The sequence below is a fragment of the Notothenia rossii genome, assembly GCF_949606895.1.
Source record: "Notothenia rossii genome assembly, chromosome: 5".
NCBI classification, from domain to species: Eukaryota; Metazoa; Chordata; class Actinopteri; order Perciformes; family Nototheniidae; genus Notothenia; species Notothenia rossii.
Genome location: NC_136903.1, coordinates 84,236,292 through 84,263,414, shown reverse-complemented (window position 1 = coordinate 84,263,414; position 27,123 = coordinate 84,236,292). Strand labels below are relative to the sequence as shown.

Here is a 27,123-nt window from a genome sequence, read left to right as displayed (position 1 = left end):
TTCCACATTAACCAGTGTTACATTTGATTAGGATACTAAAATAGATTGATGGACTCACCTTGTAAACTCTCCGGCATATTTCCTGGTTTGTTTCCTGCCTCTTTCCCTGCTCTGGAGTCCGGTTCAGAGAAGAAGCTGGAAGTGTTCCTTGGGACCCCCAGAATGGTCTCCAGTGTCTCCGACTGAACCATCGAGACACACCAAAGATTAGAAAAACATTCTCTACTGAATATCTTAAAACTCAATTTCACAAATTAGTATTATGGCGCATAAGACTCACCACCTCAGCCGGCTCCAATTTGACCTTCCCATCCATGCAGTGGGGGTCCGAGCTTGTGACCCCTGGCCCCTGGGCTACTCTCCCCTCCAGCTCCTCCAGCTTTGGCTTAACATCCCCGCCTTCTTTAGAGTCATCCTTGTTGAGGAGGTAGTGGAGAAGGGCGTGGGGCTTCTCCCTCTTCGGGCTGTGTTGCTCCTGCTTTGACTCTGGTCCTCTCGCCCCCCCTGCAGCGGCGGGCCCCGGCTCAGCTGCCCCGCCCTCCAAACTGCTCTTCCCAGTGGCCTCGGCTGTGATGCGAGCCACCTCGTCAGGAGTGTTCCCGTTCTGCAGGAGCTTGTGGAGGATCTTGTGCTTCTCCTGCAGCGACTGACTGGTAACATGTGCGCCGGAGGAAGACACGGCGCCATGGTTTCCGCCCGTGGAGGAGGACACTCCCGTGGAGGAGGAGGGGCTCGTGACACCAGCTGTTCCTTCTTTAACCTCGGGCGTGGAGCAGGGGCCGGAGCTCGGTGTGTGGTTAGGTGGCACCAGCTCATCCGTGGGGGAGGTGAGGAGCTGCAGAAGCTTCTTGTGGCTCTTGGTGTCCGGGACCCGTCGGTTGGAGTCTCCCCCGGGAGGACCCGCCTCTCTACTGGCTTGGCTGTCGGGCTTTTCGGGCAGCCCCTCGCTGGTGGGGGTGTGCGGATGCTGCTGAGACTCTCCTGCACCCCCCAGTAAGCTGCCTGGGCTCTTAGAGTCAGAGTAGGCCGGAAGGCTGGGTTTACACGGCCCTCCAGCTGCCTGATTGGTGGAGTTGATGCTCGGGGAGCTGTCAGGTCTGTGAGGGGGAGGAGAGGTGAGGGGGGAAGGCATCGGGTTGCCCACTCCCTCACTGATGGCTTGGAGGGCGTTCAAGGAGCTACTGGAGAAGGAGGTGCTTCCTAATCCTCCTCCAGAGTTACCGGGGTGACTTGAGCTCATGGGAGAGTTCATACCTGCAGAGGAACAACCACAGATATGTCAACAATCCAGGAAAGTAACAATGTCACAAAATACAGAAATGTCACAAAATGTGGTTAAAAGCTTGTGTTTTTTTTTTTACTGAAATAATGCTACCTATCTTTTCTACCCTGGATATGTACTTTTATTTTAATGCAATTAATTTTCACTATACGAGTGTGATTCCTTCTTTTTATGTAAGACAACTGCACTGTCCCCTTTGCTGAAACAATGTACATTTCACCGCTGTGGGACGAATAAAGGATTTCAGATTTCTGAGGAAGTTAGATTTTTGACATGTAATAGTCTTCAGGAGTTACAAAGTTGTGGTTCATACCTCCAGGAGAGAAGGGACCTGCACCCATTTTTGGGCTTCCTCTGACTCTGGGTGAACCCATGACGTTGTGTGGGGGGCCATTAATCCCTGGACTGGCAGGGGGGGGACTGGTCATCCCGTACCCTCCACCTCCGGGTCCACCTCCTCCATGGAACTGACCCATCTGCTGCTGCTGCTGCTGCTGCTGCTGCTGCTGCTGCTGCTGCTGCTGCTGCTGTTGCTGCTGCTGCTGTTGAAGCATACTGTGGTGGCCCATCTGAGTCATAGGCCCCATTTGGTTCATGGAGTTCATGGGGGAGTTCATTGAATGCAAGGAATTCATCTGATTCATTTGACCCATGTTGTTCATCTGATGCATGGGACTCATTTGATTCATCTGGTTCATGGGATTCATGCGGTTGCCCCCGGTGTACGACGGCGCTCCCCTCTGTGGCATGTTGCTCTGCTCCGCCATGCCGTAGCCTCTGTTCATGCCCCCGGCTGGGCTCATGTTCATCTGTTGGTTGGGGTTGTTCACAGGCATGGTCTGAGGCCTTATACCTGCTCCCTGGTTGGCTCGATAACCATTTTGCTCCCTACAATGGAATCCATAAAGTTAATAACAGAATATGAAACTAAGCAAGACAGTTACCAAATCTTGGAGAGCATTTAAAACATGTGTACCTTTGTAGCAAATGTGTGGAGAGGTATGAGTGCGGTTCATTGGTGCTGGGATTCCTGCAGAGGTCACTCCTGGTCTGGGCTGTGACTGGGGTGCCGTCAGCGAGTGAGAAGCGGTAGAGAGGGGTCTCCGCATGGCCATTATGGAAAGCTAGAGTGGAGAAAAAGAGAATTGAAAACACCAAAAATAGCAAGTCAAAACCATTCAAAAAAGTACTAATAATCAGCCGTGCCAGGTTGAAGCAGTAACTTGAATAAATATGCATATATCTGATATATTCTTGCCGTTTGTGAAATAATCAATGCAACACAGATGTGTTTTTCAGAAGACACAAAGGAAGACACGGTAAAATGTGTTGCTCAACCTTCACTCGCTAATACCGGTCACAATAAATCTTCCATATAGATACTGTGCAACAAAAAGCCCTCCAGTGGTCACCGTCTAAAAGCTCTTAACGTGAAACTAACCCAATTAATTCTGCAATAACAGCTGCTAAAGTTCGACAAAGACAAATGTAGGCTGCTGTCTGTGAGATAAGTCAAACAAAAACATGAAGTCAAGAGTGATACTCATCGTGACGTATGAATGCATCGACGTAACACATGTTGGGGTACATTCCTTGAATACTTTTGTTAATGATCAAATCACACCTGACACCTTTAATAATGGCTCAGAGCTCCCCAATGTCTGTTACCATGCTGTCATTCTAATCCATTAATGTTAAAAACAAATGCAAATATAAAATTGCTATAGCATCTGCTGATGTAGCACCAGATGCATGAATGCTATGCTTTTTGTGTTAGTGACTAGGGAGGGAGGTTCAGATTAAACATACCATCTTGATAGTGCCGTTTGTAGGACCACGGTTGTCCCTCACTTCGGTTGAGGAACATCTGCATGCAGCGCCTCACCAGGTCCTCCCAGCCCGGGCGCATAGTGGTGCTTAGAGAGGCCTGCTGCTCAATCTCAATCAGTTTACCTGCAAGACAAGATAAACCAATGGGATTACACAAAGGATGATGATTTATGGGGAACTATAGATGCAGTGAGTATGGTTTCGTGTATTTAAGAATCTTAGATGTACATCTCTAAATAACAAGAATGACATGGCTTTAAAAGGTCCCATACCCATAACAGTACAAGTTATGAGTATAAGTGGGGACATTCTGTTTAGTACACAGCATCATTATATGCTAGCTCACAGTGCCTAAGAACATATTTCCAAAGATCGTGCCACCTGATTAAATGTGAGAAATGACTTTCCTTTTATAGAGATAACACAGTAAAAACTTACCAGTGAGTTCATGGCGAGTGCTAAACCTCTCCGTCCTCTCTACATGGATGATGCGTCGTGCCACACAGATCATACAGGACTGCAAATCTGAGTAAAGAGACAACACAATGATCAGGCATAACATCTAGGCAAAAATATACCGAAAGATACAGTGGAAGGCATGGCAACACACGTAAATGTATTCTACAAGGTAGCTGCTAGTTAAATCATATCTTCAGCATTATTCAATGGAATTGAACTGGAATCAGTTGCCACATTTTAACAGTTGTATTTTCACATAATTTTAATCTAAAATAAAATACCAGATAAGATAAACCTTTATCCCCATGGGAATTCAGCAACAGCAACAGGGGAATGAAAGAAATACATATTCGAAGCTTTCATCCGTGACATTTACCTTCTCCCTCCTCCATCATGGCTCGGGGCTGAGTGAGAGCGAAGCACTGCATGGTTTCATAGCGCTGGCCACCCGGCCTCTCTTCTGGCATCCCATGACTTTGACCGTGACCAAAGTTGACCAGCATGCGACAGTTGAAGGTGTGGCTCTTCTGCCGGGGTGCCTCTCCGCTCCACGATGCCCCGTTCGGTGCTATGGAGAGAAATTGGCAATGGCTGAGCAGATGAACACGACTTCATACGTGTGTTATCGAGTACTCATGTTCATATATTTATACATCTGTGTGATTGAACCCTTGTCTCACCATTAGACTTGGGCAGATTCTTGTGAAACTCCTCCCTGTCCTCATCGTGGATGATATTATACACGCTGGTGTTGATGAGCTCCTCCTGCTTGTACTGCAGGTACTGCGTCACGTTGTCGGACACAAACACAATGTTGCCCTCTCGGTTGACCACAAACAGAAAACCGTCCAAGGCCTGAAAACATAGGTGCCATAAAAAAAATGAAGAGATGATGATTAACTTTATTTAGTTACAATTGATGCACCTCTATTAACCATCTGAGACACTAGTATCAAGTTTAAGTGAGCAATGACAGCAAAGCACTGGCACAGCATATGTACAGGCAGGTCATTATTGTTGCCCCCCCCCCCCCCTCCCCCCAATGATTGTCCCCGAGCTGACCTGTAGGAGCAGCGGTCCCAGATGGTCCTTGTCAATGACCCCCTGACCAGTGGAGGACACATCAGCCTTCTGGACATCGTCATCACTGCAAGTGCTCTTTCCTGAGGACAGATGAGTCATTTAACAACAGTTAAATATGTGGATTTGTATTTGTTACTTTATACATTAGAAATCCTTTCCATGGTGTGACTGGACTAGAACAGCTGTGGTTCAGAAGGAAAGACTAGTGACCTTCATTCTGAACAACGCACATGACCTGCATGTCTTGTTGAGTGACAGTTTAATACATTTTGTATAATGGTGTTTTGCCTATTGTACAGTTTGCTGTGGGTGCTTTCTTTATGCAAAAATAATTGTCTTTCCAGCCAGCAGGTGGCAGCATGAGTCACGGATGAATAATTAGCATGCCTTTCTATTTTTAAAACCAGCATGTGTCTGAGGCTTTGTTAGATACCACTCTATATAGCAGGGCCATCTGTGGCGCGGACACTGAGCAGGGCGACAAATAATACCACTCTGGATTTAATTCAATTTCCAATTCAAACTAGCTGTTGTATGAGCGAACAGAGAAAGCAGAGGCTAATTTGATGAAGGAGACAATGATCGCAAAGATGTGTAAACAGGGGGAGGGAAAAGGTGAGTTAAATGGACAACAGACAGAAAAGAGAAGAGAAAACAGGCCCTCCATCATAGCCATCCTGTAACTATGGCAACCTGGCTGCATAACACCGGGGCCAGCAGTAGCCAGCTGTGACCCTCTGGGTAGACTCCAATATTATTGCTCTTTCTCTTCCTCACCCACTTAACCTCACAGATATAATCTCAACGAATGTAAAACAGGTGGAAAATATCCTCCTTTGAATATCCAATCTAATGTCAAATCTGCAAAACGATTGGAAGATGGCCCGAGGGCAGCAGCGACTGAATAAGGTCTGATTCCTGCGTCACCACTAGTGTCATTCGTCTCGCAGCGAGGAGCACGGTTTGGCACTAACAGATCCACAGTGTCACTGACAGCCTTGAGCCACGACCACCAAGGACTGGTCTCAATTACTGGTGTTCGTTTACCCCCAGCGATACAAAACGCCAAACGTGCTGTCAGTCTGAAGCCGCCTGGCCATGAACCAAAACACCACTTCATCACGGCATCATCTGTCCTGCAGGCTAAGAGAACCAGCCCAACTAAAGTCCCTGCTTACCCCCCATAGCAAATACTGGAAAATAAATATATAAAAAATTATTATATAATTCCATTAGTGATAGAAATTCATTTATCACAAACAAAATAAATAATATTAATAATAATCGTAATAATACCTCGACTTGTAAAAAACTAAGAAAGGTTTGGCTTATTTGTCACAACAGCCCCATTCAGCTAACTTAAACGATACAAAAAAAGGTTTAATAAAGAAGGCTTTAAACTGCGGTGACAAAACTGTGTGAAACTGCAATTCATATGTTTTAAATAATACATTCAAAGTATGATATTTCGGCTCCAACATGCACTAGCACTAACATTGGTATGGTTTATTGAAAACTCATGTACTTGCAAGTTAAAAGCTTCAGCTAAATATAATGTAACAAATGCAATAAAAGTAATAATAATGATAGTGAGTGTGTGAGTGTACAGTGTGGGTACCTTGCTCTTTTATTTGTCTGATCTGTCTCACAGTCTCTTTGAGTATGGCACATTTGTCAGGCTTGACGTTGAAGCTGTCAATGTTGGAGAGATTGGCAGAGATGAGCTCCGCTAGTTCCTCGATGTACTTGCTCTCCTGTTCCCTCCGACGCTTGTCACACCTGCCGAGGCGCCAAGGGGATTAGACACGTTACTATGACAACCTCACCTCCCCCTGCCCCGTCCGTATGCAGGCCACACAGCCTTGGCTGGGATGCTTAGGATACTTCGATGGCAGCAGAAGACATACGTTTGAACCAGATGAAGGGGGGTAGGGATGTTTACAGGGGGCAGTAGGGAGGAAGCGACCTCGTGCACTTGCTGACATTCACACCGAAAACAGCAGTGGACAATGATTGATCTGCGACTGACAGTCAACAGAAGTTACAGTACTCACCCTAAGCCTGGTGTGTCACAGGTGGAGAGTTTACGTTTGCGGTCGGAGCACAGCGGCTCCAACGAGTTGTCTCCTATGCCACTCATCTTCAGCGCATATCAGCCCCTGAAAGCACAAAACCACACATCATATATACATACATACATACATGCATACATACATACATACATACATACATACAGGGAGCGCAACATGATCAGAGGGAATGAACTGGGAGTGTGGTTTTATATGCTTATGTGTGTTGTATAATCAAATCAAAGGATAAGTGTGGATTGGGACATGCCTTCAGTCGTCAATTCTTTGCAAAGTTCACTTTTGATGCCAGGCAAACCTTGAGAGCTCAGTGTCAAGTAATGGGGGAAAGAAATAAAGAAGCTACTGAGGTTATAAATAAAGTGACTTCTGAGGCGAGAGTAGATTGTAGATTCCCACAGATTTATGAGGGTAAACTATCCAGTTAGTAAAGCAGCCTTGGTTCCTGCTTAGTGCCTGATGGGAGTGAAATCTCATCTGTTCCACTGTGAGGAGCGACTGATGATGATGTAGTGATTTGGAGCCTCGGGGGAGATGGGTCATTCTGCGTTCAGCCAGCTTGCCCGCTAGAACGATACCACTCTGCTATCAGCGGCAACACACAGCGCACACAAACTGTTTCCAGAACAGTTTCATGTTCAGGCATGTCGCAGCACGGTCTGCAAGAGAGTTTTAGCTGCTGTCCCAGCTAGAGACACATTTTCACCAACCTTCCTCTCAGTCTAACTGCATGGGACGGCACTGGGGGAAAAAAAATACCCACTGCTTATGCACGTGGAACCCAGAAACAATCCAGGCGAGGGACTAGTAAGAATTATCCCCTTTCCGCTCTCTCTTTACTCCGCATTCTCCATACTAGGCCACATCCGCTCTTTATTCCAATAGGTTTTAACTGCTGTTTCCTCCCATACCATCCTGAGGCAGTCCCTCCCTTCTCTCCCTCCCTCCCTGGGTGTAGCAGTACTGGGCTGTGGACCCTGCCCTTGTTTTCTTGCTCTGCCATTGCCCTGTGTCTGACCCCCTCAAAGTTCACGTTAGAGGAAACCTCTCTAACCAGCCTCTAAGGTCACTGCTCTTTTCCGATTCCCACCCAGAAACACTCACACAGAGCTGTAGCATGCTGCTTCACAACCAGATAAGACTCTATGCTCAACTCTGCGTCCGCACACAAAAAAACAAAGTCTTAAACACAGAGTGAGCTCATTCCAGAGTGGAAAAGTATAGAACGGATGGGAGCCATTATGCAACTCCTGCTCTGCAAACTGCAGGCTAGGACACGCAGTCCATTCACCACTACTACTCCTACAGGAGCGCCAAGTCTCAGACAAGCACTCCGCGCCATAAATCTGCAGCGCATGCTTGGTGTCCGTCTACCTTTCACCACCCCTCTCTAAAATCTGCCTGTCCTGCTCTGGCTGTGACTCTCAATGCCTTCCCTTCTCTCTTTCTCCCTTCCTTTCTCCCTTCCTTCCTTCCTGCTGTCTGTCCTAAGGCTCACCTCTGCAGCAGTGGAGAAAGATGACATCAGCCCTCAGTCAGCCTCAAATCCTGAAAACGGAAAACAAGCCGAGCTGGGGGCCTTTCTGAGAACAGGGAATGTATGGCTGTGTACACAGTTCTGGTTATGGGGGAAACATTTTCAGTCTGTTTGTAACTTCACAGGAATTTAAACTACACGACACAATTTACATTGAAAATAGTATGTGTCATTTGTTAATTAATTCTGCACTTTCCAAAAGACTTTGACTGCCTGAAATCTAAAAAATCCACGCACACAGCACTTCTGGAGCAGAGTTAGAGATTGCGAGCAGCAGCCAACCAAAACCACAGATGAGTCTCAACAGGCCTGGCAGTTTGCCACTGACCTGAATCAGCTTCATTTGACAATGTGAAACTTGCTCAGGGACAAGATTAGATATGTCAGACAAACCATCAGGCACACAAACAACAGCTGCCAACCTGAGAAATACAACATATCATAGTTAAAAATAATACCATTTCTTAATTTTTTGACAGACTGTCTACCTGGCAAGTGTGTGTGAGTGTGTCTTTTTCAGTGGCGAACCGTGTCTATCACAACTGGACCTTATGAAGACACACACACCCCCCCGCCCCCCGGCGTTATAATGTCCGTCTTTTCACTGAATTGTCGTCTTGAAAAGGGTACTCACAACAATTCAGCAACAACTTAATCTTCACCTGTTGCACTCGCCATTTCAACGTTAAAAACACTAAAACGGCATGAATTGCTTCGTGGCATTCATCTAGATCCTCTGTCTCGAGCCAGTGAACTACCGGGCCTTCTAAAGTACCCTGGAACCGAGGGAAACTCTGAAAGAATACGCCCATTGGCTACAAATCAATATATGATTGGTTGATCAAACTGTCAATCCAAATGTACGCTCTCATTCAGTGCAACGGCCAGGGCATTCTATCAAGGATGTATAGAATACTTTGGTTGAAGGATATTCTACCCAGAGACCCAGAACAAGATCTGATTGGTTGCTTTCTTTTCTAACACAAAACCACTGAAATGCGTAGTGCATGGACCGAGAAGGACAAACAAATCAACGTAACACTGTAATATTACAGATCAACAACACAGGTACCATTCTCATTTATTCATTTTATATACATTTTATTTATATAATTAAATCGATTTTTTGTTTGTTTTATCTGAGTGTTCCAGGGTATTCCCTGAATACCTTGAAGCAGTGCTTGAATTGGAATAAAAAAGGTGCCAGTACTCTAAATCAGCAACAAGTATTTGGCACAAAGTCATAGTATATCCTATAATGCTGGTGGGTTTGTCTCTTTACTGTATATTTTAGAAAGGCTCACTGTACTTAAACAAAATGACTCGGGGTGCATCTGAGATTAGAGGGGGTGCAGTGGTAAAGTGCTATTTTTATAAGTGGGGAGTGGACCTGACACCCTCTAGTCTAGGGGGGTCCGGGGGCATGCTCCCCGGGAACATTTTTTTTTTAAATATTGAAGTTAGATGCATCAATCTGGTGCACTTTGAGAGCAAAATGAAGAGATATATGGATACCTCTCAACATCCATAATGAAACAACTGTAAACAGATTTACTTTTTCTTTATGGATATAAAAGAAAGTAAAGCTTGACTCCTACTGGCTGCTTAAATGACTCCTCGTCCCTGAGGCCACTACCAGTTTTTTGTGCCATTTTGCTGGATTTATTTGTCAATAGCGTTGCTGCACAAAGTGATAGCCCTCTAGTTTAAATCTACTACCCCAAAAGAAACATATGGAGATGGGTTACTATTTAAAAAAAATTGCAAATCTATTTGGGAACAGTGGGGCCGGGCCTCAAATCCTATAGGGGGGTCCGGGGGCATGCTCCCCCGGTAAGATCATTTTTTAAATGTTGGACTTAAATGCATCAATCTGGTGCATTTTGAGGGGCAAATAAAGAGACTACACCCATATGAAACAAAAATGTTACATTTAAATAATCATAAAATCATAAGTACATGGCCATAAGCAATAACATACAATATCCAATATGAAAAAACATTGAAACTTGTTTATTTATTTGTTTTTGGTTCATTTATAGTTGTGAGTGTGTCTGGGCTCCTGAATCGGCCTCTCCTGTCTCCCTCCTCTCCCCCCTGCTCCTCTTTGAGGCAACTGCAACCCTCTGTGAGGCAGAGTCAGACCCACATTTGCGCTGCGTTGCGTTTACAATATATGCGTATATTGCCGGCGGCTGAGTACCGGCATTTTACTGAGTACCGGCACCTTGCCGGTACTCAGTAAGAAGTGCCGGTACCACATGGGTAAAAATCAGAAGTGCCGGTACTGCGTACCGGTGAGTACCGGCCCAATTCAAGCACTGCCTTGAAGGCCCTGACGGTTCGCCACTGGTGATTTTCTTTAAGTTATACATCATGCTCACCTTGACCAGTAGAAGCCCCAGTCAAGCTCCATTCAGGGACGAGAGTCGCTTCAATGTCTTAACATCTCCTGGAAAGAGAAAATGGAAAGGTCATGAACTCTGAAAGTCTTAACGTGACTCCATAATGGCACTGCCCTTTTTATGTTTAGCTTTCACAGAAAATCATGGGAAAAAAACTGATTTCTAAAAATGCACAGGAAGCCACTGCAGATAGCATCCTGTTTGCGTCCTCCCCTCAGCCCGTTCCACTGCGTCATCACTTCCCTTTCCTGGAAATGTTGCCACTCATCCACCCTATTTACATATTCTGTTTATCAGGCTAGACCCCTGTCGCCTGGATCGTACTCGCACACCTTGATTGATATTAGCTGCTGGCCATCAGAGGCTTACACAAGCTTTTGTCCTCAGTATTAAGAGAACAACAAAGTGTGGCAATTATTCATCTATCCCCAAAACGGCCAGAAATCCCTGCACAATTATCAGGTGGTGGCTAACTCTTAATTTATAGCCTGATGGGCCAATAAGCTATCCTTACTGAACACATGACTAATGTTTTATGTGTTGCTTGGCCATTATTTATAGTAAAAAAAATTGTTATGTCTCCTCTTTATCCTAGAATTAGTACATATACACTGCTTTCAAAACGTTGAGATGTCAGACATGCGATATTAAGTCAAAGCTTCCATAACCTTCAGCACTTATAATGCTATTCATAATCACAGTAGAGAAGGCCCTCTGGGGGTTGGTTGTTTTCGCATCAGAGCAATTGGATAAGCTGTAATCAAAGCAACAGAAAGGAATCTCTCTTGAGCTGGCCACTATCATCTGTTTTACAATGTCACACTCAAATTTCAGGCTTAAATTGTTTACTTTCATTTTTCTAGCCACTTTTTCATGTCAAGGGACGCGTCATATGGTCCCAACAGAAAGTGTGGCCTGGCTTTCAGTGTTTGGGTACAAACTGATCCCAAAACCAGTGACCTTTAGCACAATCATCCCTGTCACAAGCCTGTCACATGTTCTCTCCGAATGAAAATCTAATAATAATCACACTCGGATTGCTCATAATACAACTACAATTTTGCATGGCTTTAATGAAAGAAACTTCCACAATTGGTGTTAAATGTTAAACCAAAAAACACACTAGAATTTATTGGTAGCCTTAATAGTTTCCAATAAAACAGTCTAACTCACAATAACCACAGTAGCTGCAAGCCTGCATCCTACTGCCCATCGTGCGTGTGTGTGTTCCTCCATCACAGACCACTGATCACATCAGGCCTGAACGTCAAGCTGCTACTGAGCTAATGCTGCAGCTGAATAATTTATCGCAGAGAAGGAGAGAAAAGCGTTCCCTGTCTGTCAACTGTCCAAACACAGCTTAATAATTCTGAATCGCCTCTTACAAACGCCACAACAGCAAATCACCAATTCACAGAAACTAGGGTGAGAAAGCAGTGTGTAATAATAATATATGGGCATCTTGTCCAATACAATTGTTAAACTGTGTGAACTCCTGTGTTTTGTGTCCTTGTTTATTGACACATGAACAAATACACAGCAGTAACTTCTGGAAGGGAAATGTAATTCAAACAGGGGGATATATGGCGTGAATATGGTCCGCAGCAGGAGGAGGAGTCAAGGCAGATTGAGTAGAATAAAGAGGGGGAGGAGGCGGGAGAACTGGGAGGGGGAGGGGAGAAGAGAGGACACGGTGCACGACATAAATAGTGCTGGGTATAAATGTAGATACTGGTGGCAATGGATATTTGACATTGACATATTTGACACTAATCTACTTGTTTGTTTTTTAAATTGTATTGTAATAAAAAACTAAAGTGTGATATATACTGATTCCTCATTACATTTTAAAACTGCTACTACCTTAGCACACTCATATAATGTATACATTTCAATCAGGAGAGACTTCATTTTGTTTAAAGAACATTTATTGACACATGTCATATGATAAATGTTAAGTGTTTGGCGATTAGACCCCAATCCTGAACTGGTATATCTAAAAGGGGGAAATGCAGCCGTGAGCATATAGGGAACCCCCCGGGGTCTAGACACTGGTGATGATGCTGAAGATCTGGATTTGATGAGGAAGAGGGGATGAAAAGGAGGTGTGATGAGGTCTTTGGATTAGCTCTCCTGGCACTGGATATGATGAAAGGAGGTGGATGGGGAGGAGGCGGGCGGCAGCATGACAACCTGAAATCACAGCTGACTGCAGGAGAGAGGAGAACCATTTTAAAGTTTGGCTGCAGCACGGTGATTGGCTGCTGGAGAATGAGGTGAATGTAATAGGTTAAGGACAGTGCCCGTGATGAGCTGATTATAAGCAGCTGCGGACTGAATGTATACCAGTCTTCCTGAAATAACTTGCGCTGAGCTTCATTTAGTTACTTTTACATTTTGTTATCAATTGTTTGGTTGATTTTATTGTATTCTAACTTATTCTGTATATTTATTATGTGTATTCAATTGAGATACTCTACACAGATATGCCTTTTCTACTGTTGATATGTACATACATGTAATGTTTGTTTAATTTCTATTCGATTTTACTTTTAACTTATGTGCAATGCTTTGTTAACATGCTGCTTTTTATTGTGATCGATAAAGTAAATCCAATCTAATGTAATCTAAAAAAATTATCTGCTTTTCATAACATTTTTAAGTACTCCAATTTAAAGCATTACAAAATGGGTTGAGTAGAATAATTGTAGGAGTGAGAAGTGAAGTTATGGACTGTTTGTTTTACCTGGAAGGCTAGCATGTATCTTTCAAGCTGTGTCTGAAAACACTCCCTATTTATTATGTTATGCACTATATTTACTGTCAGCCATTTGGGTTTTGGTCTACAATTTCACAAATGAGTGTCAGAATCTATAAAATTACAATCATGCATCTCTGCAACTCTACAGCTCTCAGTGATAATGCAAAAATTATCAGTGATCACCAGAATTTTCTATTTAAATGCTCGCCTAACTATTAAGTATGTGTCATTTAGAGAGTACTGAATGAGTGAAGGGGGAAATGATTTCAGACAGTCTCGGTGTTGAGTGAACTGAGTAATGATGGGCAAACGAGGATCGATGAGCCTTCTTACACATTACTCCTGAGAAGTGGAAATGAGGGGCACCTGCTGCTCAGAGAGATTTACGGCAGGCAAGTATACTGAAGATTAAGTAAGAGTTTCAAAATATCAGGCAATTATGTTATCTCCTAATGTTGAGAATTAATAATTGTTTTATCTTGTTTATCACCAAGGAGGAAGTCTATCACAGCGTAAATAAAGCCTGACATAGTCTGGAGTTGTTACCTGTTTAGTCGTACAAAGACTCTTCATTTAGATTAAAATATTGCATGTTTTTGCATTTGATGTGGAACGGGACTCCAAACCCGCAGGTAGTGGCGCATGATTCAAAAATGTCCTTGCTATTGGGTACAAAAATACCAGGATCTTCCAGGGATCTGGGCCCAAAGCATGTGCACTTATAATCGTCTTAAGCCCCGCCTCCAATCCGCTGCGCCACATCTGGGTTCGGCTATATAAACGCAGAGGTAAAATTGCTTTATTTATATAGCACCTTTCACCACGCGACAATTCAAAGAGCTTTAAAAAATAAAAACAAAAGACATTTAAGAATAAATACAGCATAAACACATTATTAAATGGCATTTAAAAACAGGCATAAAAAAGCAAAGATAATGAAATAAAGAAATAAACACAGCACGTACAGAATACATGAATAAAAGGCATACTGCCGTGTGTGTGAGTATGAACAGCTCAATTAAAAGCAGCGGCAAAGAGATATGTTTTTAGTCTGGATTTGAAAATAGGAAGTGTTTCAGCGGACGTGCACGATTCGAGAAGTTTGTTCCAGATTGTTGGGGCATAATAGCTAAACGCTGCTTTTCCATTTTTAGTTCTTATTCTTGGAACAGAGAGCAGACCCGACCCAGAGGTCCAGGAGAGAGACTCCTGGATAGTTCATAGTTATGCAGGAGATCGTTTATATACCTCCGTCCGAAGCCATTTAGGAACGCAAACTAGCAATAATATTTTAAAATCAATTCTTTGGTCGACTGGAAGCCAGTGTAAAGATTTCAGAACCGGACTGATGTGATCCACTTTTTTCGTGTCAGTGAGAACTCGAGTAGCATTGTTCTGAATCAGCTGCAGCTTTCTGATGGATTTTCTTGTGAGCCCTGTGAATACACTATTGCAGTAGTCGAGTCTACTGAAGATGAAAGCATGGACAAGCTTTTCTAAGTCCTGTTGTGACATTAGTTTTTTAATCCTAGATATGTTCTTCAGGTGATAGTATGCAGATTTAATAACTATTGAAATGTGACTGTTAAAATGCAGGTCTGAGTCCATCACTACACCCAGATTTCTAGCTTTATGAGTTACTTTGTAGTCTGCCGACTGAAGCTCTGTGATTACTTTTAAATCGGTCCTTCTTTGCTCGAAAAACAATGATCTCAGTTTTTTGTTTGTTCAATTGGAGAAAGTTCTGAGTCATCCAGTCATTGATGTGCTCAAGGCATTTGCTCAGTGTTCTAATCGGAGAGTAGTCTCCCGGTGTAATTTAAAAATAAATCTGGGTGTCGTCTGCATAGATACGATAGCTTAGATCACTGTTTTTAATAATTTGAGCCAGTGGTAGCATATAGATATTAAAAAGCAAAGGTCCTAAGACGGAGCCTTGAGGAACCCCGCATGACATAGTTGTCATGATTGATTTGTAATTGCCTATTGAGACGAAGTGTGTCTGTCCTTTAAGTAGGAATTAAACCAATTCAGAGCTGTTGCTGAAACTCCCACCCAGTTTTCTAGACGGTCTAGCAATATGTTGTGGTCAACCCTATACGCAGGGGTGCACACAACTTTCTCAGTGAGGTACTCAGATGAGTACCTGGAGTCAGTGTTTGGTACTCCAACTTCTGGCTCCCCTCAAAGTTCCCATGAAGCCCTCTGTATCGCGAATGTCAACGGGGGGGGGGGGGGGGGGGGGGGAGACCACAGAGCGTGTGCAGCTGTTTTAGCGCAGTGCTGCTGTACAGGCCGACGTTAACAGCAGCCCTGTCTGTGCACACGGAAACCGACTGTCGTCCGGGGATCTAACCGCCTTCTGGAAAAGCTTCACAAGTACGTCGGTACGCAAATGCGCTTTGTGACACAAGTGACGGTACGCATTTCAGATTGTTGCCGCGCATGCGTACCTGCGTACCACTTATGTGCACCCCTGCCTATACGATCATTTCCTGAATTGATGACACCATAGCCCTGCCTCTCCCCACTTCTCCTGCGTCATTGCTGATGCATTTTGCCAACAACAACAACAACAACAACAGTGGATCACAGGGTTGCGTTCGTGCTCAAGATGCTACTGACCATGATACAGATATTAGTGCAAAATCTACAGCTCCTCTACCACAACCATCACCAACAAGTGGACATGGAGAACTACATGAACTACGTGTTGCTAAATCCACCGCGGAGAATAACCAGAAGGGCAAGCAGGCAACCATGGCAATCATGCTCGGGGGGTCTTATTCGCTGCTTTTGGTGTATTTTGTGGCGGAAGTACAGCGCCACTTACAGGCATATGTACATATGTACTACAGCGTCTACAGCGTTTTCCAGCTGTCTCGTGTGGACGGACACGTTTCTTGAGCCCAACGGACGGGGCCTAAAAAGCTGAATGTGTTTGAATGGACTATATGAGGCTCCTTGAGGAGTGTTGTTTTTTGTGTGTGCCTACCAACTATCAGCAAGAGAGCCAATGGGGATCTCCAACAGCCTGTTCTCTAACAGATAAGATGCTGATAAGATTACTTCACTGGTAGTGAATGACACTGCATTTTCTGTAGAATCAAAACACTTCAGTCACTATTGTAAAAAGAGAATTATTTGGAAACAAAGGAGTTTGGATGATGGCCATAATGGCAGCAGTGTCAGTCAGTCAGGACCAGAATAGTGGAGAGGACATGCCTGCTCCGCCTGAAATAAAACCTGCAACTTGAGCTCCCTGAGACAATGAGTGGTAGGCCCAACAATAAACACTGGCCCGCCCAAAACAAAGATCAGACAGAATGGGGCACACATACACAACTAAAGATCCCTACACAGCCAAAGCACATGTGCCCAAACTTTCTTTACTATGAATGTGTACAACAGAGAGTTGGTTAAATAGCTTCAGTTTTTGGAATATACTACAAAAAAAAAAGTGACATTCTTTTTTTTAAATCAAGGCAGACAAGAGCTACTAAAAGCATTTAGTATCATTACTGCACTCACACACACTCAAAAACACCCAAAGACCTACAGACACAGAAATAAAGTAACAAAAAGGTGTCCACTTGAGTTTGGGACATCAAAAGCAAAAAAGAAACAAGAGGAGAGAATGACTTCCTGTTTTGCTTCAAAGAACTTCTCCGCCTCCAGCTGAGCATACAGCCAGCCGCTGGGCTGCGTACAACTGGATCTCACGCAGACCCAAGACTCAATATCTAAATGTGGAGACTTCAGACTTCATTCATTAATAAATTAGAATTAGTAACGCAAAAATGAAGAAACCTATATACATGTCACTATTTAACATATAAAACAATAGTCTACTATATGAATAAAGTGTAAAATCCTTCACATTCAAAGAAATATCATGGGTTTTGAGAAATTATCAACAGTCCCGCACACTTTAGATTGGTTTGATCGTAAAAACAAACTTTTGACAAACACATTACAGATTAGTTTGATGTATAAAAAGCTTGTTGTAATTATGCACTTAATAATTGACTCCTAGTTGTCAAGGAGCACCTTTTGTAAAGATCCCATGTCATGCTTTTCCGGTTATTACCCATCTCCTTGTGTGTTATGAAGGTTTTTATGCATGTAAACGGTCTGCAGAGTCACAAACCCTCAAAGTACACCCTGTAGCGAGTAAAACTCTAACAAACGCCTCGTTGGAGATTTCTCATTTTCCAATGTTTTCTTCCTGGGTACTCTGACGTGGGAATACCCAGAGGCCACACCCTCTGCCAGCCTTTCACGAAACAAATCTTCCCAAACCTTTCAGCGATTCATGCCGGATATGTACAGCGTAGGGCACTGAAGAACGATGCTGTTCCTACTTTGTTTGGACCAGCGGGAGATTCTGGTACACAACTTTTAAGTATTCATTGTTGTTTGTGTAACACGACTGTTTGAATGGGTAAAAGTTTTTCGGGCTACTAAGTTGGGATCGCGGAGAAATGCACCCATTCTCACAGCGTTAGAGAACTCAATATCAAGCCACACTTATTGTTTTTACTTCGGCTGTGAGTGTTTGTGTCTGCTCAGGATGAATTTCGCTTGTTCTCGCTGTATCGACGAGAGGCTCGTTGCTGCGAGGAGCGGACCTCGCAGCAGATCGCAGCAGATCGCAGCAACGAGCCTCTCAACGTCCCGACCAATCAGAGCACACTGGGCTAACAGGGGGGTGGGCAGGAGCTCCAACAAGCCGTTTAGGACAGAGAGTGAATACCGGTGAATACACATACTGTACAGAGATGTTGTATGAGAAACCAATGTGAGTTTGGAAAATTGCACAGTATAAATCATTAGTAGACCTCAACAATGGAATTAAGATCAGTAGAAATGGCCATGACATTGGTCCTTTAATGTAAATAAATCCAAACCTTTTCAAGATGGATTTATGGGCACCTAGAAATATTCGTCAAATAGTTTTGAGTGAAAATTGAATGAATTAAAATGTAGCTCCAGCATTCCGTTTTCATTCTGGACGAACAGACAATGAAAGCAACCTAACATTTGTAATCAGAAGGTCTTGTTAGTTAAGGAATAAGTTAGCATATGATCATTGCAACAACACTTTTAGTGTTTGACACTGGTGAACTTTAAGCCATTCATTATTTTACCCTTGCATGATGGCAGGAAAAACAAAGGAACCATAGAGAACATTACTGGTTTGGCTTCATATAATTAAGAAACATATTTCACTTTGTTTAGCAACCATCCATCATCCTGACAGTTTGGGGATTCCCACTTAATTTTGAAAAAGGATAACTTCCTGCAGCAAATTTTTTTGAATAGAGTCAAATGCCCCTTTGTTGGTGAACATTGTTTATACCCCTTTATGCTGCCAAGTGCCAACATTACACGTGATTTCAATGAAGCATGGGCTAGAGCGACTCAACTGAAGCCAGGAGGTCTAATGGCGTGATGAAGAGGAGAGTGGCACCACACAATGCGATTCAGGGATGGGGATGAAAAGGACATATGTCAAGCATGTGTGTAGTTGTGGATTTAGAAAAAAGGGGAACTGTAAATTGTTCAGAGAAAGACTCCATTTAGGTGCTGAGGCTGCTGTGAAATTCCAGCGAGGCTTAAAAACAAGACGAAAACACAGGCTTTGTCTCTGCGTTTGTCTGTAGCGTGTCTGGTGGGGGAACAAGCTGTTTCTGCGTCTTTATTCCTCTGCAGCTATAATGTGACCATCCATTCAAACCATGCAAGGGTTGCAAATTGGCACTGCCATAAATAAAAACAAATACAAAGCCAAACTTGTTTAATTTACCAAATGAACTCGCTTAAATAAGTTTCTCGAATGAAAGGCCTCAACGAGTCGGAGTTAAAGTCACACAAGGAGCAGCTCACAGTGGAATAAAGCGCACCTTTCAAAAGCCATGGTGGTGACGCAAACGAAAAACGAGGGAGGTGGAGTTTGGAAAGCAGGCAGTAAAGCACACTCTCCAAACTCATTGAAGTGTGTGAAGCTTTTCAGAAAAGCACAACTAAGGTGCATAACTCAGTATGGAATTTGGCTTGATTGTCCAATCAAGACCTAAACTGTCCTGAACATTTAAACAGTTCCCTAATCTAATAATATTAGTCACACGCAATCTTTGTAGATTAAAGAAATGAAATGAGACAGAAATGTCGCAAAAAGTTAACACGGCTTAGCTCATCTGCGACACATTCGCAAAAAACATTGTTGAAGTAAATCATGTTAGAAAATGTCTCGTAAAATAATTTTACAAGGGCACATAAAAACAAATCAGAGCATTTATTTGTCTTTGTGGCTTTTCCTCAAACTTGTCGTGTACATGATGCCCATAGATGAATGTGGTGAGGGGGGAGAAGACATTTCAAAGCAGAGAGGAACTGCCTTCATATGTATAGCTTTTTCCTATAAAAAAACATCCCCCACCCATGCCCAGCACACACACGCAACACACACACACACACACACACACACACATCTGAGCTGTGTGCATCTCCCCATTATTCTCACACAAACTGCATGGTGTAGAAAAACCAGGGAAAATAAATGAAGGTGGAAACAAAGAGATGGCAGATTCCACTGTGTGTGTGTATGTGTGTGTGTGTTTTTCACGCATGCATCTCTTACGACTATCCATCATTAATACGGACAAAGAACCGAAAGGACCACACAAGGTCGCACGCCGGCATATATCCAACCAGCTAAATCTCCAACAACACTCTTCATTTTCCATAAGCTTGACATGTTGCTGTATAAAGCGAGGAGATAAGAGAGGAGACGCCATGGTCCAGCAGAAAGACCACAGCGGCCAAACAAAATGCGGGCGGCTGTGATCGCACAAGGCTAATATTATGGAAATTAGATCATTAATCAATGGCTAACAGCCTTTTATCTGGAGAGCCAGAGCGCCAAGGCCTGATCGGCCGCCATATTGGCCCTTCTGATAACATTTGCATCTTTAGCAGCTGATGGAGATGAAGGGAGAAGAGAAATCTCATGTAGCCTCAGAAAATTCAGTGTGAAGATATGTCAACACTGTAATTACATTTAGGAAAATATTCTTAATGATGTCACGTTGATTTGAAGAAACACTGCCTGGTTTTAACTTTTTAGAAACAGTGTTTGTGTACACGTTTCCACTGTGTAAAAAAACATATTCATTTCATTTTCAGACTGCAGCGCAGCTCTGACGATTTTCCCTCTTCCCTTCCTCCCTCTCGCTCGTGTCTTTCCCTCCCTCCCTCCCTCCCTCCCTCCTCTCTCTCTCTCTGTCTCTCTGTGCTCCCTCCCCCTCCCCCTCCTCCTCCTCTCCCCACCGTCCCTGTTGGATTGGTGGAGTAAACACAGGAAGAGAGCGGGCTCTGTTCCACCACGCCAGAGCTGGGCTGGGCGTTCCTGCAGAGCTCCTGCGCCGGGGTCAAAAGTTTACTGTGGTTTTCATTTCACCTTTCCTCAGCCAATCACAGCGCCACGCTGCAGCGCCTGAACTTTAACCCCCGCAAAGAATTCCACTCAAAAGATGGTCTGACGCCAGTTTCACAACTGCACCCCCTCCCATCTCCCATTTTTCCCTTTACTACTGCTTTTCCTTTCCTCCAACTGGCCAGGTTCATGTGTTGACAGAGCCTAGGTGAAACAGATTCCAGAAAAGAGGTACGAGGGGCAACGGAGAGCCGAGCGGGACTGGGTTTTTGTTTCTTCGCAGCCATGCTTTTTGGGAAAAATATCAATATTTGGTTTCTTTTATCCCATGGTGAAAAACAACTAAGCATGGCCCAACAAAAAACAAACAACTTAACTCAAAATCTGAGAATCATGAGATCAACGGACAAGAAGTTATTTTTGTATCCTAGTGAAATAGAACACACAGAATTACTGATTGATTATATATAATGAGTCAAAATGTATTGAACTAATCCTTGTACACTTGATAAGGTGTAATATACTACTCTTTGGTTTTCCTTCTGTTTACGTCTTCATCTACAATGCCGGACAGAGCCTGCAACACGTTCTGCCCACCACATGGCGCTCAGTTCAGGTTAACACTATTAAAAGCTTGTTTAAATGACTTATGAGGACAGGCTGGATACAGGGGTCACAAGTACCAAGTGCTGAAAGACACACAGAGAAGGAGAATGGGAGAAAAATAAATGAGGAGCGCTACTGGCCTTGTATCACAACACTCAGGAATCTGAATCAAAAGGGACCTGACACAAACACAAACGCCGAGCCACAATCCAACAGTGGGTTTGTTTTTGTCTTGTTCCCACTGCACTCAGTTCCCATCTGCTGAGTGATTAAGCCTGCACTGCTAATCAAGTCGCTCACACTGTAAGGCAACGGGTGAAGGACGAGTCATGCTGTTCGAGCTGACACACGCCGCCCTTTGATTCAAAGTGCATCATTTGTTTTCACACGCCAAGAAAAAAAGGTTCATGGTCAACATACTGCGCTAACAACCAAATCAGATAACTAAGTGTATTTGTCGGGAAGCAGCAACAAAGTGGCTGTGGCACAGTGGATTAGAGCGTTGGTGTTGGGATCAGGGGAGCACAGGTTCAAACCCCACTGCAGTCAGCATGTCGTTGTGTCCCTGAGACACTTCACCCCAAATTGCTCCTGTGGGGATTTCCCACAGTATTGAGAATGTAAAAGCACCTAACAAGTGACATGTAATGTAATGTAATAATATTGATAGTAAGAATACCCGTTTTACTCGAAAACTAAAGCCGAAGAGATATCAGTTTCTATTACGTTTTTTTATTTACACTCTAGACTAGATAGTTTGGTAATAGTGCATTTCTGTGCAACTGTATTGCAGCCCGCAGTACATTTAGTGTTTCCCACAGATCTGAAATATACTTGGGGGGGTGGTGGTAACGGGGGGGGGGGGGGGGGGGTCGAGGTGACGTGCCTTTGTGACACGCAACAACATTAACCTTTCTGTTGGTCGCTTGTTAGCAGACCCGTCACGCCATGGCAGAGCGAACAGGTAGAGGAAGAGCCCATAGTGATAGCCCTATAGTTTAAATCTACTACCTGCAAATAAACATATGGACATGGATTACTATTTAAAAAAAATTGTAAATGTATTTAGGCACCTATCCATGTGATTTTAAGTGGGGATGGACCTCAAATCCTCTAGGGGGGTTAAATGCATCAATCTGGTGCACTTTGAGGGGGAAATAAAGAGACTAGATCTATGGAAACACCTATGTGAAACAGAACTGTATACATTTCAATAATCATAAAATCATGGCCATAACCAATAACATACCATTTCCAATATGAAAAAACACTGAAACTTGTTTATTTATTTTTGGTTCATTTATAGTTGTGAGTGTGCCTGTGCTCCTGAATCAGCCTCTCCTGTCTCCCTCCTCTCCGAGGCAGCAGCAAAGACTAGTTTTAGCTCTCAACAAGTTTTAAAAGTGAATCTTGCCTTTTTTCACCTACTTAACTTTTTTATTCATGCATATTTTACTAATCACTACCCCCTCAAATGGAAATATGTGTTTACATAAATGGCGACCAAACCGTTTGAGACCCACTGAGAACTTAGACTAAGTTAACTATCTAAACACTCAGAGAGTCCTTTACCTCACATGAGCTGAGGTTATCCCGAGCTTGAATGACACAGAGACCAATAAAGGGCTTTGTTTTATGATCTGTATGACAGTGGCCATGTCGGCAGGCCACATCATGTGGACAGCCAGTCACCCTGTGTGAGGCAGGCCACTTAACAGCCCAGGCCATCGGGAAACCCCCCGGTCCTCCCGATGGCCAGTCCGGGACTGGGTACAGGAGGCGTAGAGCGAGGGATCATTGTCCACATCGATCACAGATGGCAACGTGGTCAGTAGTTTATGTGTGGGAAACCCTGTAGTACATAGATTGTACCGTGCAACAACAACTACACATCCAATCATAACATATTGTTTTCCTCTTCAAGATTGAGTTTTTTTTTATATACAATTGTAGGTATTGAAAACCTTACAACACTTATGACTACTATACTTTCCTTGTCCGTCAAAGGAAATTCATTGAATCCCTCAAAATCATGCGAGATGACTTCATCCACACTGCGGCAAAGCACACTTATACTGATCTTATTACTCTGTGTTTGGCCCCCATAAGTGTCAAACTCTGCCATTTCTATTTAAATTCAAACTCATAAATTGCCCTATATAAAAGGGGAGCCACATGGAACAGGGTAATACAGACGGTGGTGCAAATTGAACAGGGACCTTAACGTCTCCTATTATAGTCATACCACAGTCGTCATATAGAATCACTTGTTCCAGGATGGCATTGGCAATCAAATGAGCGTATGACCACCAAGAGAAACAAGCCGAATGGAAACATGTCGGTCGCTTGACAAAATTGGAACCACCTACATACAAAATATTGGAGCGGACTAATTTCCAATATTTGTGACTGCTATTTGGTATACAAAATAATGCATTGGTGCAAACTTCCGATGATGTGGCACTGTCAGGAGGCAACCTGTTTATTGGATTGTTGCCTTAACAACAAGCCGTACGCTCAGGGCTGACGTCACCCGGCAGAGCGAGGAGCAGGGAACATGTTCCACTTTATTCAGAAAGGAGAGAAAAAAAATCTGTCCAATTAAGGAATGAGTGTAGTCGGAAAAAATGGACAGTGTTAAATTATCTGACACATGCCTTGCCAGTGTTGACATGCTGTAGAAAGTCTGGAGCCATTAACGATGGCGTTGAAGTCTTTCATTCACAACTTGACTTTTCTTTGAACTCAAGGCTGCAATGAAGTAGAAATTCCAATTTGTGGAAAAGATGTCTAGCACTAGGCCGTGAGCAAGTGTCTGCACACCCGCTGCAATTTGCGATAATTTATTTTAATGAAAGGAGCCTTTAAATTACAGGTGAACTATAAGACAGGAGACACGCAGAGCGCCTGGAGTCGCTGCTTGCACGGTCACATCACGCAAGGATCCTCTTACAACTCACAACGGCAGCGCCTCTCAATCCAGGCAGACCCAGAAGCCACACCCCATTGCCACATCCAACCGTTTCATCTTGGAAATGTACAGAGAGGGAGAGGAACACAATGTAAACAAAGGAGGGAATAATTGCAACCAACCATTTGACACAGTTCAATTACAGGGGATGGAGCATTGAGGGCAGTAAAGGTGACATTTTGGAACATGTGGACTTTGTAGATGTCCACGCCAAATTCCCCTTGTTGTTTTCGTTGCAGAGTAATAATCTAGCCTGAAATAAAAAACACACTTTTTTCATTTTCTTTTTTTATTTAAAAATGTAAGATTCATTGGATGAGAAAATTGCAGAGAAGGAGAAGATGGATTTTTTTCCATGTAGCAGTTGAGAAGTTCATCCAGAACTGACTGTCTTTCTTTTCTCTTCCCCTCTTTACCAACCTCTCTTTCTCCTTAATAACAGACAGGGAGAGCATCTGGTAGCAGTTATCTCACAAACCAAACTTTTTTTCACCCTTGCTGTCTCTCCCCCCAAAGCATTTTTTTTTTATAAAAGGGGGCCCTAAACAAAAACACAAACAAGGTCTTGCTAACATTTTACAATGGTAACAAAACTAGGCCAGGGAGCTACCCTCCCACTGGCTTGTTCAGGTGAACCCGTTTTACGAGCATTCTTCAGCTGGGGGAGCGAAAGTTAAAGGGGGAGTTGAAGTTAAAGAGGAAGGGCAAGGAAGGGAGGGGGGGGGACAAAGCTCTTGGCACCCCCTTCCCTAATAAACTCTTGCCTTCGTCCAATCAACAGGGTCTACAGAGAGTGAACTGTTCCAAATCCTTGCTGGTTATAAACTAGAATTGGGTGCAATGATTGCTTCAGGCTGCCCGTTTGGCTTTCAGAAGTGTGCATGGCTCACATATGGCTGAGCTAGCCTAACACTTGGGTATTACCTCAGGGTTGAAGAAGAGGGGACCGAGGGGATGAATGAGATATAACTTCCAATAGACTCGAGTGTGCAAACTACACCGCTTGACTTTGGACTCAGTGGGCCGGCTGTCTGGCTTCCTCTGACTAGTCAACAACAATCTGGCTCCGGCAGCTCTCATATTCTCACTCTCACTTGTTTGGGCAAAGTAGCTGTAAATATTTTAGCAGTGGAAACACGACTGTCTTGTTGAGCAGAGTTTTCTATATTTAGCCCTACAGAGGTAGGCAGAACCTACCTGTTGAGCACTAACTCACTGGTGTGGGGGTTGTTTTGTCCATGTTAACAAACACAAAACTGAGTGACCTTGAGATGTGGTGTTTAAACAGGATGTTTTACACAGCTTGAGATGACCACGTGAAACTTTTTTAAACCGTAATTGTAAAACAGTCTGGCATGTAAAGTCAAGTCTAAATTGCATCCTGTAAAAATGTACTCTAACTTAACTTGGAAAGTGGTAAATCCTGATGACATTAATCTAAATATGTTTTTTCTATACCTGAATGACAATTGCTAGCTACCAGTTATCCTCCAGAGGTATCAGCTCTGGTATTGTCCTTGACTAAACCTACTCTACCTGAACTGCTGCCTAACAAAAAGGCACTACGTCCGAGGAGTCATATTTCAATTAGGGTAAACAATCAGGCTTTGCTTTCAGCTCTATGTGTCATCAGGAGTCCTCTCAGAGCCACTGCTCACCCACGCATTCATCTTAAATTGAACACATACCACATGACCGATTGGCAGTTACTCGTAACGAAACGTATTATCTCCATCTCTCCGTCTCTCTTTAGACACACACACACTGACGAAACACTTGAAGAATGCTGTGTATTCAGACACCACCGACGCAAAAATGCAGCTTGACAAAGACCGAGTAGAGACAGTTATCAGAAAGCTTGTCACTTGTTTTTCCTCTTTGTCGTGATACCAGCTATTAAAACTCAATGCAACACATTTACCCAAGACAGTTACACATCAGGGAAATGTAATAAATGTTTTGAAGTATTTGAAAAAATGTACTTTGAACCCAATTAAGTGTACTGGTTTCCTTTATGAATGTACAGTGCTTCCATATAGTACATCTACACATATGAATATTGTTTAAAATATGTTTATGTTTATTAAGGATCCCCATTAGCTTTTCTCTTGACAAAAGCTACTCTTCCCGGGGTCCGACACTTAAAGCAATAATAATAATAATAATAATAATAATAATAATAATAATAATAATGAAAAAATACAGTTGTTCTGGAAATAAAAAAGGAGTGAAACAATCAATACACAGACAGAATTGAAAAATATAAATATTACCCAGAAGCTGAAGACGTCACTGAATGAATACGAAAGGCATAACGGGAATATTTTTACATGCAAGCATTATCTGACACACATGATTCCCATATTATTTATTTCCTTAGTCTGTTGGTAAATGCGTCACAACAACATATTTCTACAATTGTATAGTACTTTGGACCGGATGCGTAAATGTTTGACATGAACCTCAATGAGTTATAACTGAATATGCCACTAACCGTGTGCTCATTCGATTATCAATCAGCAATCTGATGTAAGAATCTTCCACCAGAGAGAGACTTCTCCCAGTCCCATGAGAAAAAGTGATAAGTTAATGAATTATTGAGAGCACAGGGGCCGGCAAACAAAGAGCGAAAGCCATGCATCCCAGTCACTTCTTCACCCCATC

The 27,123-nt window shown here is 43.3% G+C and overlaps 1 protein-coding gene across 6 annotated transcripts in view; it reads right to left on the bottom strand.

The window, feature by feature from the left end:
* The window catches only part of LOC307039374 (nuclear receptor coactivator 3-like), a 35,244-nt gene that overhangs the window by 5,947 nt on the left and 2,174 nt on the right, over positions 1 to 27,123 (bottom strand). For all 6 annotated transcript variants that reach the window (XM_079681363.1, XM_079681360.1, XM_079681361.1 and 3 more), the window contains exons 2-13: positions 10,663 to 10,730; positions 6,709 to 6,813; positions 6,273 to 6,433; positions 4,634 to 4,734; positions 4,252 to 4,426; positions 3,948 to 4,139; positions 3,551 to 3,637; positions 3,092 to 3,235; positions 2,259 to 2,406; positions 1,596 to 2,170; positions 281 to 1,254; positions 59 to 182 (exon numbers count right to left, since the gene is read on the bottom strand). In XM_079681363.1, coding sequence (XP_079537489.1) covers positions 59 to 182; positions 281 to 1,254; positions 1,596 to 2,170; positions 2,259 to 2,406; positions 3,092 to 3,235; positions 3,551 to 3,637; positions 3,948 to 4,139; positions 4,252 to 4,426; positions 4,634 to 4,734; positions 6,273 to 6,433; positions 6,709 to 6,794 — 2,767 coding nt within the window. In that variant the 5' untranslated portion in view covers positions 6,795 to 6,813; positions 10,663 to 10,730. The remainder of the gene's footprint in view (positions 1 to 58; positions 183 to 280; positions 1,255 to 1,595; positions 2,171 to 2,258; positions 2,407 to 3,091; positions 3,236 to 3,550; positions 3,638 to 3,947; positions 4,140 to 4,251; positions 4,427 to 4,633; positions 4,735 to 6,272; positions 6,434 to 6,708; positions 6,814 to 10,662; positions 10,731 to 27,123) is intronic.